This window comes from Peromyscus leucopus, chromosome 5 (genome assembly GCF_004664715.2).
Source record: "Peromyscus leucopus breed LL Stock chromosome 5, UCI_PerLeu_2.1, whole genome shotgun sequence".
NCBI classification, from domain to species: Eukaryota; Metazoa; Chordata; class Mammalia; order Rodentia; family Cricetidae; genus Peromyscus; species Peromyscus leucopus.
In genome coordinates this window covers 125,093,794-125,107,653 of record NC_051067.1, presented here as the reverse complement: position 1 = coordinate 125,107,653, position 13,860 = coordinate 125,093,794, and the positions used below count along the sequence as shown (strand labels likewise).

At 55.2% G+C, this 13,860-nt stretch overlaps 1 protein-coding gene across 1 annotated transcript; it reads left to right on the top strand.

The window, feature by feature from the left end:
- The first annotated feature begins 2,640 nt into the window (after positions 1-2,640).
- On the top strand, positions 2,641-13,475 carry Mvd (mevalonate diphosphate decarboxylase). The gene is made up of 10 exons (XM_028880841.2): positions 2,641-2,930; positions 6,802-6,872; positions 7,323-7,437; positions 7,700-7,846; positions 8,811-9,010; positions 9,434-9,508; positions 9,955-10,173; positions 10,600-10,715; positions 12,047-12,155; positions 12,859-13,475. Exons 1-10 carry the CDS (start codon positions 2,858-2,860, stop codon positions 12,937-12,939), a joined length of 1,206 nt encoding a protein of 401 aa, XP_028736674.1. The 5' UTR covers positions 2,641-2,857; the 3' UTR covers positions 12,940-13,475.
- The last annotated feature ends 385 nt before the right edge of the window (positions 13,476-13,860 follow it).

Below are 13,860 nucleotides of genomic sequence, written 5' to 3'. Positions count from 1 at the left end.
AGTACTTAGTATTCTTACAGAGGGCCTGGGTTTGAGTCCCAGCACCTTTAAGGAGGCTCACACCTGTCTGTAACTCCAGTTCCAGGACATCCATTTCTTTTTTTTTTTTTTCCTTTTTCTTTTTTTCTTTCTTTCTTTTTTCTTTTTCTTTTTTTTTCTTTTTTTGGTTTTTCAAGACAGGGTTTCTCCATGTAATTTTGGTGCCTGTCCTGGATCTCACTCTGTAGACCAGGGTGGCCTCGAACTCACCAAGATCCACCATGGCTCTGCCTCCTGAGTGCTGGGATTAAAGGCATGAGCCACCGCAGCCTGGCCAGAAGATCCATTTCTTCAGCTCCATTACTTTCTCTCTCTTCCCCCTTCTTAGATTTATGTGTTTATTTTGTTTGTGTGGGCATGTACATGCTGTGGCATACATGTGGAAGTCAGAGGACAATTTACAGGAGTCAGTTCTCTCTCTCTCTCTCTCTCTCTCTCTCTCTCTCTCTCTCTCTCTTTTCTTTTGGTTTATTTGAGACAGGGTTTCTCTGTGTAACAGGCTTGGCTGCCCTGGAACTCACTCTATAGCCCAGGCTGGCTTCGAACTCAGAGATCTGCCTGCCTCTGCCTCCCAAGTGCTGGGATTTAAAGCATGTGCCGCCATTGCCTGGCCAATTCTTTCTAGTGTGTGGCCTGGCTGTCTTCACTGGCTTTATGCCATGTAATAGTATGATTATCAACAGTAGAACAAGTGAGGTGCCCGGGAGCCCAGGTTTTTGCCCAGCTCAGAGTCTAACACGGAGACTCTGTGGAAGCCCTTCACTTCCTCATCACGAGATGGGCAGGTGCAGATCACTAAGGTGCATGGGTGCCCTCTCCATCCTCGTTGCCAGGTAGCGCAGGGAAGGTACCGAGACTGTTTTCCCTCTGGAGCAAGCAGACCTCACCTTTGGAGAAGTCTTAGGGGCTATTTTTGTGAAGCAGGAAAGTGACCGCAAGAGAAATTGAAAATAAGAGCCGTCTGACGTTCAGCAAGGAAACAACAGTGTGACCCCACAGGTAGATGTCACTTCCGATGTGACAGGCTGTCCACCGTGTCGCCGAAGGCCTGCTCACATTCTTACTCTCGTGGAGAGAGGCGAACAATCGATTCAGCTTCCAAGACGGCAGCAGCGTGCCAACAGCTATCAGCGCCGCCCCAGGCACATAGCTGCCTGGCTGAGCCATCCACTTCCAGGAATCTTTCTACAGAAGCACACTTGCACAAAATGCAAGGGCCGCAATGTGCATGGCTTGGGGGGGGGGCACAGTTTGGATAAATGTCAGATAGTCTAGACCAACGAGGAAGTTGTTTTGGTGTGGAGCTGAAAATTGTTCAAGAAGCACACAAGTGGAGCCGGGCGGTGGTGGTGCACACCTTTAATCCCAGCACTCAGGAGGCAGAGCCAGTCGGATCTCTGTGAGTTCAAGGCCAGCCTGGGCTACAGATAGAGATCCAGGACAGGCACCAAAACTACACAGAGAAACCCTGTCTGGAAAAACCAAAAGAAAAAAAAGAAAGAAAGAAAAGAAAAAAAGAAACACACAAGTGGAAAAAGCAAGACGGAGGAAGAGCAGTTCCCTTTTATTGTGTATAAAACATCAACCAAAGGCAGTTAAAGAACTGGTACCATCTACATGCCTGGAAACAGAACTGGTGGCCTGGGTATTTCATATCGTGTACTCTTGCATCTTCTGAAGTCTGAGCCGTTCAAAATCCAGGAGTTTTAAGAGATGGGGGAACTGGGAAGTTGTATCTGTTTCTGTTGGAGAATGAATGGAAAGTTCTGGAAACTGGTGATGGCTGTACCAACTGAAGATTCTAAATGTCACTTAAAAATGATACTAAACTATAACTTAAAAACATAAAGGTTAAACGGCAAGATTTTTGCTATGCATATTTTGGCATAATAAAAATGAAATTAAAAAAAAAAAAAAAAGCCGGGTGGTGGTGGTGGCGCACACCTTCAATCCCAGCACTCAGGAGACAGAGGCAGGCAGATCTCTATGAGTTCGAGGCCAGCCTGGTCTACAGAGTGAGTTCCAGGACAGCCAGGGCTACACAGGGAAACCCTTTATCGAAAAATAAAACAACAACAAAACATAGAAATGCGTTAATCCATTTCAACTAGGAAAAGTGACAAAATTCTTGCTTGTGCAGAGCCTGGGAAAGAGGACAGCATTTGAAAATGCCCATCTCGAATGCAGCACATCCACCTGCAGCCCGACACCTCAAGCAAGCTGGATGGCCCACACAGGTTGTAGGACCCCAAATTGTGGGAGCAGGAGGCTCAAGATTGTGCGTATAAGAGAAGCCAGATTGTGGATACAGAAGACTCCAGGATGCCGGGCTCTGGCACGACCCTGAGTTGCGGATCAGGAGGAATCCCTCCAGAAGGGCGGTGTAGTGCCTTGTGTGTGCAGCGGAGAGGCTGGATGCACGTCCTTCTTGAGCTCCACAGTTCCAGCAGCAGATGGCTCCACGGTCCCGACAGTCACTCCGAGGAGCCCGGGGTGCCGGTGCCCGAAGGACGCCTCCCGCGCTTGCGCAAATTCCACCCATGCACAAGGCGCAAGCGCAGCTTCCACTCCTTGAGCAGACTCCGCCCCTCGCTGCCGGCCACGAGCTTAGGGGCACTGGGGGCGGGCTCAGGGTCGGCCGCACATCATTCGATTCTGTCTATTGGCTAAAAAGTGGATCATGGGCTCGGCCCACAGCCTATTGGACGGCTCCGGAGCAGCCCGGTCCATGGGCCAATCATATGGCAGCGCGTGAGATTGTAGACACCGGTCGGAGACCGGTGCTGGGCTCTGCAGGTTTGACTCTAGCCTCTCGGCCATGGCCTCGGAGAAGCCTCAGGATCTAGTCGTCACCTGCACCGCTCCGGTCAACATCGCGGTTATCAAGTACTGTGAGTGCTGGAGTCAGGGGTCACCTCGGCTAGCATCGGGGCGTAGGGCTGGAGGCTGAAGTTACCGTGACTGGAACCAGGAGCCCCTGGGCTGAAGGGCCAGGTTCCAGAGTAGCTGGGCTGGAGAACGGGATCATCCAGGCTGGGATGGGGAGTGGGGGTGGTCGGGGCACAGGGCTGGAGAGGTAGGTCACCACCGCCGGGATCGATGGGCACAGTGCTGGAGACGGGAGTTACTGCAACCAGGGTTGGGGGGTCGGAGATCGGGCCACAGCGGCCAGGATCGATGGGCAAAGGGCTGTAATTGAAGGTCACTGCTGCCAGGATTCAGGGTCCCAGGGCTGGAGGGAAAGGCCCATGGCCCAGATCTATAGAAGCTGGGCCAGAGACGTCTGGGACCGGGCGGGGGGGGAGGCTCAGAGCTGAAGGGGGCGTCACCACACCCGGGATCAACCGGCGCTGGGCTGGAGATGGGATCATCGCAGCAGGGATCGGAGATCCCGGGGCTGGAGATGGGGAGTATCACCACGGCGGTGATAGGGGACTCAGGGCTGGAGAGGGGTACACCACTGCAGGTCTGGGATGGTGAAATGAAGGCTTTTCGCTGCTAAGGAGGGGCGGGGCTCTCAGTGGCCAGCCTCAGCCTCACATGCTATGTACTCCTGGTCTGGCTTCTACTGTCACTCCTGAAGCTTTGCTACTGACCCAGGTGCCGCTGCACCTGCTGCTGTGAGGAGCAGCTTCTTGCTCTTCCCCCTTCCCTGGTGACCCCTGTATACTAAGGAGGGTTCGCAGGGAGCCGCGCCCCTCACTCTAACCTCACACCTGCTCTTCTTCCTTGCACGGCGGTCGTTTAGAACCGGTCTTGTAAGTGGATCCACACAGCCTGTCGAGTCTTGAGTTTGGCTCATTTTCACCCAGCATACTTCTCTGGAAGCTTATCCCGGTGCATGCAGCGAGGGTTCATTGCCCACCGGTGCTAGGCCCTAGTCCACAGCATAAGCAACCCCAAGGGGCTCTGCTCCCAGTCAAGCTGCTACCCACGTTCATGGGCAGATCTTTGTGTGAACTTTCATCCTTGGGAGGAAGAGGGCCCCGGAGAGCCTCTGGAAGAATGAATGGCAGTTGTTCTTTATTCTGTTAGGGAACTGTGGGTTCCCCGGGGTGACATACCATCATGCATTCCCACTGGTGGTACACAGGCCATCTTGATTTCCATGTTCTAGTGCCCATTTCAGTGGAATGCCTAATTTTCACTTTAGTCTGTCTGGCAGATAAGCCAACAGCTCAGTGTGGTTTCAGCCTCCATTTCCCGATGGCCACCGGTATGAACTATCCTTTCCTTGAGCCTGTTCCATCCCACCCCTATGCCTTTGGTTTTGGTTTTTGTTGTTTTGTTTTTTGAGACGGGGTTTCTCTGCATGGCCCTGGCTGTCTTGGATCTCGCTCTGTAGCCCAGGCTGGCCTGGAACTCACAGAGATCAGCCTGCCTCAGCCTCCGAAGTGCTGGGATTGAAGGTGTGTGTTGATCTTGTGTTCTGCAGTGCTGCTGAATAGACGGACTCTTTCCTTCTGAAAACTTTTGCAGGTTCTTTGAGATTTTTCTATGTAGACAAACAAGCCTTCCGCCGCTGGGAGTAGCTTTCTTTAGTTTCTGCCTTAGGACCTGGGTGTCTTGTGTTTCTTTTCTTGCCTAATTACAATTGGTGAACGGCACTGTGTCAGGTAAGAGGATGGGGCTGTTGGCAGTGGACATTCTTGCCTTGGTCCATGAAAGTATCTTTACAGTTTCTAGGCCAGTCTGGGCCACATAAGTAGACTCTGTCTTAACAACAAAAAAGGGCCCTCATCTTTCCCAATTTTTTTCTGATAATTCTTCCCTAAAACACAAATGGCTGTGATTTTATCAAATATCTTTTCTGTTGATAAGATCACATGACCTTGGCTGGGTGGTGGAGCATACCTTTAATCCCAGCACTCAGGAGGCAGAGGCAGGCGGATCTCTGTGAGTTCAAGGCCCACCTGGTCTACAGAGCAAGATCCAGGACAGCCAGGGCTACACAGAGAAACCCTGTTGTAAAAAAATAAAACAAAACAAAAAATCACATGATCTTGGGTTGGGCCTGTAGCTCAGTGGTCTAGCACTTGCTTAGCATGTATGAGAGACCCTAGGTTCAAGACCCAGAACCTCAAAAACAAACAAGGGGGCCCCTGGGAGGAGTTGGAGGGGGAATGGAGGGTGGAAATAATTAAAATACATTGGATACATGTATACAACTTTCAAAGAATAAATACAACATTCTTTTCAAATGCATGCTATTTTTCTTCTGCATGTTGCTGTGTGGGATGCTTTGCGGTTGCCTGGTGTTTGGATGTCAATCATGTTCCGGCTGGCTGGGTTTTCCCTCCATCTGTTCATTTTAAGTTCACCCCTGAGCTTTTGTTTCCGTTCCCAGCCATTCAGGTTTCCATTTCCTTCTTTATCTTCTCTGCAGATGTCTTCTTACTCACTTCTGGCTGCTGCTTGAAGCGTTTTCATGGTGGCTGCTTTAAAACCTTTGACGGCAGTCGGCATGGCCCCTCTGACACTTCAGTTAGTGTCTTCTGTTTTTTTTTTTTCTCAGTTTGAGAACCTCCCTTTTGGTAGGACGAATGATTTGGGGTGAGATCTAATGGTTTTCTGTTGTGTTCTGAGACTCAAGTCCTATTAAGACCTTCAGCAGGTGGTTTCATTTCTCTTCTGGCAGATAGAGGGGTTCCACCCACATGTGTGGCACTTGTTTCTGCTGGGGGCTCCGTAGGGTTCCTGCAGGAGCCATCAGGCGTCCTCTGGAAACCCCCCAGCAAGGCTGGAAGAGGCACCTGTCCAAACAGCCCTGTAGATGAAGTCCAGGCTGCCCGCTGAGCTGAAAGGGCAACCCGCCACACACCTTCTGGGTGGAGAGGATGGCGCTCCCATCTAGCCAGGCTCCCAGGGCCTTGGGAAGAGGGCCAGGCTGGAGCAAGCTGTGGCAAAAAGTTTGTCTCACTCAGCTGCCCTTTGCTGGTCTCCTTGATGCTATGCAAGGGTTGCTGGCCTGAGACCGGTGGGCAGAAAGAAACCCAGGTGGTGCACCCAAAGCTGGGCACCCTAGCCGTGCCTGGAGCCCAGGGCCTAGGGTCTTCCTTCCTCCCTCAGGGACCTCCTGCTGGCTTGTGCAGGACATCTGGGCTTCAGTCTTAGGGGATAGGACATCTGCTCCTTCTTCCTCAAAGCAGCCCCATGACCCCAGGAGAGCTGCCTGTGTGCAGAAGGATGGAAAGATTCACCTGCCCAATGTTAGTTTTTTATTATCTTCTGCCGAAACGTCCCAAATTAACCGAGCATGGGTAGATGCTCAACAAAGATGTGATACCACCAGCTAAGTTCTGTGAGTGTTGTCTGGTAGCATTTCCTCTGGCTTTCTGGAGAGTTGACCGTGCTTGCTGTAATAGGTGGGGCTTGGCGTTACTGGACAGAGAGGGACCATTCTGATCGGTACCATCTGAGACATGCCGGAACTGGGCTCCTCTGGGTGACAAGCAGGTGGAAGAGTAGACCTTTAGCCACACAAGCACGTGATACCTAGCAGATGCCCACACCTGTGTCTGTGGAGTCAAAGAACAAGGGAAGAAGGATGAGGCAGAGGTGGGCTGGCCTCCAGCTGTGCTCTGGGACCTGAGCTCTGAGTCTGCCGCCAACCTAGGAGGTGTTCCTGACGTGGGGGGGTGGGCAGCAGCCAGTGCAATGAGAACAAGATGGGGGTGGGGGGGACTGCTACAGAGGGGTGGGGGCAGCTGTGGGGAGTGCCAGTGGGGTGCCGGTACTCACTGGCTTGTATTGTTGTTGCAGGGGGGAAGCGAGATGAAGCACTGATCCTGCCCATCAACTCGTCGCTGAGTGTCACTCTGCATCAGGACCAGGTGACTGTGCACCACATAGACACTGAGCTCTGGTGGCTAGAATGGGGCGGCTTCTAGGGGAACCATAACCAGCCTGCGTCCTTCTCATTCCTTTTGGACTGCCCAGCATACAGTCCCCTTGTCTCCTCATCCACACACAAATTCCCAATGCCACAGGGCCGGTTCTATACCAGGTTCCTTTACTCAAGAGGGATCGGGTACCCTTGGTTCTGCTGTGGGTGAGATAGACCCCGCATAGTGAAGGCCAGGCCAGTGTGGCCAGCCTGAGGGGCCTGCCGACTTCCCTGCTGCCTAGCCAGGTCTGACCTCGGTGGCCCCCTGACCCTCCACATGCTTGTCCCAGCCCAGGTGGACAGCCATACTAGCTAGAGGTAGGAAAGGCCTCCTGGGCAGAAAGGGATGCTTTGTGGCCATTGGCCCTCAGCACCGGCCCCTGTTCTTCCTTCCCAGTTAAAAACCATCACAACTGCCGCCATCAGCAAGGACTTCACAGAGGACCGCATCTGGCTGAACGGCCACGAGGAGGATGTGGGGCAGCCACGGCTCCAGGCCTGCCTGAGGGAGAGTGAGTTGGGATGACGGCCGCTCCTGCTGTGTGCCCTTGAGGAAGCTGAGTGCCCATAGGAAGCTTCTAGTGGCAGACAGAGCCAGGGGCTGGGGCTGGAGCACCCCAGGAGGACGTCCATGTGGGAAGTCTGGGAGTTCCTGCCTCACAGATTTCAGCCATACTCTTCCCCACTCCCAGCCCCAGGCAGATGAGGTGGCAGGGGTCGATCCATTGGGTCTGTCGGGTGGCAAGACCACTCAGCAGGGCCTCTCCCCTGCAGTTCGCCGCCTGGCTCGGAAGCGGAGGAGTGCAGGGGACGGGGATGCACTTCCCCTCAGCCTCAGCTATAAGGTGCATGTGGCCTCCGAGAACAACTTCCCCACGGCTGCAGGCCTGGCATCCTCAGCAGCGGGCTATGCCTGCCTAGGTGGGTACTCCCAGGGCCCGGGGAACCCAGGGTTCTGCTTTGTAGTCGTGGGGGGGTTCTCTGACCGGTCAGCACCCGGGGCTCCCAGTGTCGGAGCCTGCTGTAAGCGGGCCCTAAGTTTGCCCTTTCCCAGGATGCATTGACCACAGACCCTCTCTGCACTCGGGCGAGGGCCCTCCAACTCCCAAGTGACAGGAGTGACTGAAGCCACCCAAAGGTGGAAAATACCTGGAGGTGGGGGGGGCGGGGGCGGGGGCGGGGGCGGCGGCGGCGGCGGCGGCGGCGGCGGACGAGGGACAGTTGAGGGGTCTTGGCCCAGCTTCAGGCACAGCGGCACGCTGGCTGTCTGGTCCTGTAGTCAGGAACACTCCTTTTCCCATCGGTGTCATCCCTGCTCTTCACTGGGGTCCCTGTACGTGACACCCCCATCCCTGGCACAGGCAGTCCTCATGATGGTGAGCTCAGGCCACCCTTATCCCTTAGCTCCGGGGGTGATAGCTTCCTGGTCCAGCTGGCTCCCGCGTCATCCTGAAGTGGACACAGCGTCACCTTCTGGAGATTGCTAGACTCAGAGAAGGCCTCGTGCCGATGAGCAGCAAGCTTGCCTCGCCGCCTGCTAGACTCTCTTCCCCCAGAGCCCCCTTTCTCTTCCTGGAGACACATTACTCAGGCTTTCACCTTGGTCCCTGCTCCTGGTGGCCTTCTGAACGCCACCCCTTCCCTTAGTGTCCCACTTGGGCGCTGCTCCTCAAAGAAACTTCCCAGCCCCGGTCCTGAGGTGGTTTATGAGACGGACTACGTTTCCAAACTCAGTGCTGAGTGAAGCGATGTGGAGCTGGGAGATGCCAGCCCGGATGCCAGCGCCCCTGCTCTGCCTCCCGTGCAGTGGGGAGCACCTGGCGGAGCTGGACTGTGCGGCACATAAACCTTCACCTGCCTCCGTTTCTCTTTCCTGTGCCTTCAGCCTACACCTTGGCCCGGGTCTATGGGGTTGAGGGGGACCTCTCTGAAGTGGCCCGGCGGGGCTCAGGCAGCGCCTGCCGCAGTCTTTACGGGGGCTTCGTGGAGTGGCAGATGGGGGAGCAGGCGGATGGAAAGGACAGCATCGCCCGGCAGATAGCCCCAGAGTGGCACTGGCCCCAACTCCGAGTCCTTATCCTCGTGGTAAGTGGAGGGACGTGCAGCCGGTGAGAGAACGGCTGTTTAGCCGGGCCTGGGCTAAGAACGGAAGGGCCATATTTATCTGAGATTCACCGGGATCCTAGGCCAGCAGAGGCTAGACAATAGACCAGGGCTGTTGGTGGTAGGTGGTAGGATCAGGAGTGACTCCCACATGGCAGGGCTGTGCCCCTCCCCATGATGTGGCTAGACCCAGACCCACTTTCCCATGAAGTGGCTAGACCCAGACCCACTTTCCCATGAAGTGGCTAGACCTAGATCCACTTTCCCATGAAGTGGCTAGCCCCGGATCCACATCACCCCTCCCTGATCAGGAGCCTGGGGTTGGTTTGGCAGAGGGCGGGGCCAAGTGATAGGGCTGTGCTATGGGTCCCCTGTGGCTCAGGCCCAGTGCCATCTCCCATTCAGGTGAGTGCCGAGAAGAAGCAGATGGGCAGCACTGTGGGCATGCAGACCAGTGTGGAGACCAGTACCCTGCTCAAGGTAGGGCCTGCTGGGGAGGGTGGAGACCAGAGCCCTGCTCCAGGTCAGGTCTGCTGGGGAGGGTGGAGACCAGAGCCCTGCTCCAGGTCAGGTCTGCTGGGGAGGGTGGAGACCAGAGCCCTGCTCCAGGTCAGGTCTGCTGGGGAGGGTGGAGACCAGAGCCCTGCTCCAGGTCAGGTCTGCTGGGGAGGGTGGAGACCAGAGAGCCCTGCTCCAGGTCGGGTCTGCTGGGGAGGGTGGAGACCAGAGCCCTGCTCCAGGTCGGGTCTGTTGGGGAGGGTGGAGACCAGAGCCCTGCTCAAGGTGAGTCTCCACTGGGGAGAGTGAAGTGTACTACTCAAGCTAGGGCTCCCCTGGTGGGGGGAAGGCTCTGGAGTCTTTGCCCAGACCTACTGGCAGAGAGTGTTGTACCCACTCGCTCACTCGCTCGCTCGCTCACTTTGCAGTTCCGGGCTGAGTCCGTTGTGCCTGAGCGCATGAAGGAGATGACCCGCTGCATCCGAGAGCGGGACTTCCAGGCCTTTGCCCAGCTGACCATGAAGGACAGCAACCAGTTTCATGCCACCTGCCTTGACACCTTCCCGCCCATCTCCTACCTCAATGACACCTCCAGGCGCATCATCCAGCTCGTGCACCGCTTTAACGCACACCACGGGCAGACAAAGGTGACTGATGGACGTGGGGGATGCAGTCAAGCAGAGGGGCCAGCTGCAAGGAGCGTGGACGACAGACACATAGTGGGGATGTGGTATCCATGGGCAGACAAAGGGGACGGACGTGGGTGGGGCTGTGAGTGGCCTCCAGGTTGGGCCTCAAGACCATGGCAGACATGACATGGCCCAGACAAGCTCCACCCCGCAGTTCTGGTTTGTTGTGTGTTTTGTGTCTTGTCTAATACACACTAGCTGTATGACCCACACAGGTCACGGCTCCAGGCAGAGGTGACTCACACGGGTGTGTTTAACTGATACCACACCCTGGTTTGGTTGCATGGGCCCCTGTTCAGCTGTGGGAGACCCTAGGTCCCCCAGCAGGCAGAGCGACAGAGTTAAGGGTGCTGAGTGACAGCGGGGGTACACTTTGGGTTCCAGGTGGCGTACACATTTGATGCGGGCCCCAATGCTGTGATCTTCGCCCTGGATGACACGGTGGCTGAGTTTGTGGCAGCTGTGAGGCACAGCTTTCCCCCTGCAGCAAATGGAGACAAGTGAGTGTGTGTTCCTCGTCCCTGCCTTGGGAGGCCCAGAACGTTCCTGCGAGGACCAAATGGTGGTTATGCTCCTCAGCCAGGAGATCTCAGGTGCAGACCGTCCTCCTGCAGGGACGCGGCCATGGCACATGGCGGCATCGACAGTCTCTCCTGATAGCCACACGGGCTGCAGATGTGTCAACAAATGCCATGTTCCCCTCCTAAGAAAAGACATTTCAGCCAGGTGAGGTGGCCCTCACCGGGAGTACCAGTGCTAGGAGGTGAATTCAAAGCCAGCCTGGGCTATAGTATGAGACCCTATACCAAAAAGTTGATTTGTTTTGTTTTGTTTTATTTTTGTTTTTCAAGACAGGGTTTCTCTGTAGCTTTGGAGCCTGTCCTGGACTAGCTCTGTGGACCAGGCTGGCCTCGAACTCACAGAGATCCACCTGCCTCTGCCTCCCGAGTGCTGGGATTACAGGCGTGTGCTACCACCGCCCGGCAAAGTTGATTTTTTTTTTTTAAGGGCAAGAAATAATGTCCCTGGAAGGTCAGGGGCCCTCCCTCAGCAAAGGTCAACTTTGCTGTTTAAAAAAACAACTTTGGCCGGGCGGTGGTGGCGCACGCCTTTAATCCCAGCACTCGGGAGGCAGAGGCAGGCGGATCTCTGCGAGTTCGAGGCCAGCCTGGGCTACCAAGTGAGTTCCAGGAAAGGCGCAAAGCTACGCAGAGAAACCCTGTCTCGAAAAACCAAAAAAAAAAAAACAACTTTGTTTGTTTAAAAACATTTTAGGCTGAGTATTTTGCCTGTGTGAATGTCAGTACACCATATGTGTGCAGTATCCTTGGAGGCCAGAAGAGGGCGTCAGTCTCCTGGAACTGGAGTTACAGATGGTTGTGAGCTGCCATGTGGGTGCTAGGACCCTAACCCCCGTCCTCTGCAAGAGCAACAAGTGGTCTCAACCACTGACCCTCCTCTCCAGCCCAGAACTGAGTTTTATCAGGAAAGGCATCAGGCGTTCTGATGGGTGTGTGAAACATCTGATACTTTGAAGCATAGGATTCGAGCACAGCCCCAGTTTCTTCCTTACTGAACAGGGTTGAGCCTGTGCATGTGGTCCCCGGTCTCTTCGTGGCTCAGGTCTGTCTCCTGGGACTGGTCTGACTGCTCTGTGCCACTTAGCAAAATCTCTAATTCATGATGCTCTCATCCCTAAAAGAAACCTCCCTCCTAGCCGGCCCTGCCCTCCTTCCGCCCTTACCATCCCAGGGAGCCTGCCATCTGAAGAGCTGGCCATCTGGGCCTTCCAGGAACGGCATCCAGAGCACACTTCTGCTTCCTTCCCTAGGTTCCTAAAGGGGCTGCCAGTGACGCCTGCTCTTCTCTCTGATGAGCTGAAAGCGGCCCTGGCTATGGAGCCCAGCCCTGGAGCTATCCAGTACATCATTGCCACTCAGGTGAGGCCCAGTCAATACATGGCAGGTACCTCCTTATCTGCTGAGGGGTCCAGGCTCCCTCCCTCCACTGTGTCTCAGACAGGAAGCAGAAGCCAACATCAGCCATGGTACAGAAGTAGCCACGTGCTGTTTGTTAGGCTCAGCGCCATCAGACACTCGTTTCCTCTCGGTGGTCATTTGGGGACAAGTTGAAGTATGGGAGGAGAGTGGGGGCGTTTGGGATGAGAAGGTTAGTAACTCGGGACCAAGGGAAACCAGGAAGATAAAAAGTGGTTACTTGGGCGGGAGAGATGGCTCAGCCGTTAAAGGCTAGGCTCACAACCAAAAATAGAAGAGTTCGGTTCCCAGCACCCACGGCTGTCTCTCCAGCCAAAAAAAAAAAGTGGTTACTTTTATCACCAGCACAGGTAGGTGTTGGGGTCCCTAAGACTCTGCCCTCAGGGTGTTCCCTACCACAAGCAGGCCAGCATCCCTGTATCTCCTCATCCTGCTCAAAGGGGCTCACTCTAAATCCCCGCTTTCTACACCAGCCATGTGCTGAGGGCCACAGAGATCCCCAGGATCTGGCCCAGCCTGGGTAAGGGCCACCTAGCAGCTCGGCTGGCTTAGTGTGGACAAGCTGGTGTAGATTTACCAGGAAGGGATCCCCCCCCCCCTGGAGAGGTGGGTAGGGCTACTGTTGACACTGATTTTTCTCCCTCAGGTCGGACCGGGGCCTCAAGTCCTAGACAACTCACACGCTCATCTTCTAGGCCCAGATGGCCTGCCCCAGCAGGACCCCTGACCTCTTCCATGCCAATCCCTCGTGCCATTGGAGAAAGGGTTGCTCACTGGGACTAGGGAGCTGGTGTGCTGACTGGCCATGCCTGTGGGGTTGCTTGGTAATAATGCTGCACTGGGAGACCATGAGTGGTGATGAGCATCTGTCCAGGCAGCCGTAGGGGTGGGGATCCCCTCTCAAGTGCCTCATATTCCCTGCTGGTTTCCGAAGGGCTTGCCCAAACACTCCGTGGACCTTTCTGTATTCCAGACGGGAGCTCATTAGGGAAGGGGCGTCCCACTGAAGAGGCTCCTAGGGCCTCAGTAACAGGCTAAGCTTGGAGGATGATGGCTGCTAGCCTCTGCTGAGACCCAGGCTCCTCGACTCAGGCCACACCATGGATGGAATATTTCTTTATAAAGACCAGGGACCCACCCCCCTTGAGGGTAGAGGCTGTTAAGCCCCCAGGGTGGGGTCCATTGTGGGTGTGGGTGCCTCATGAAGGTGCAGGTAATGGACCTGATGGCCCCAGGAATAAAGTGTGCTGCTGCCTGCCTGCCTGCCTTGGCTCCGCTTTCTCTTTGTAAACCAGCTTTCTGGGGTCTGCCATCTACAGTTCAGTGACGGCCCAGGTCCCTACCTGCCACTGAGTTCCATCTTGTGTATGTAGCGGAGAGGTGGGGCATGAAGTAGGTTCTGCTGGGATTGCTTACCATTGCCCACCAGCCAGTCCCAGCCACTGTGCCCTCCGGTGACAGTCTCCTGCCTCCTTGTCACCCTATGCCATACCCCAACATACACGCCGCTGCTGCTGAGCTGCTCGGGGCCAGAGACAACAGAGCAAAAGTGTTCAGCTGTCCCCTGCTTTCTGGGTTTTCCCAGCCTTGCATATCATGTCCGCCCCCCTCCCTCCACTTAGTCATGTGATCCAGGCCACACCTGCCC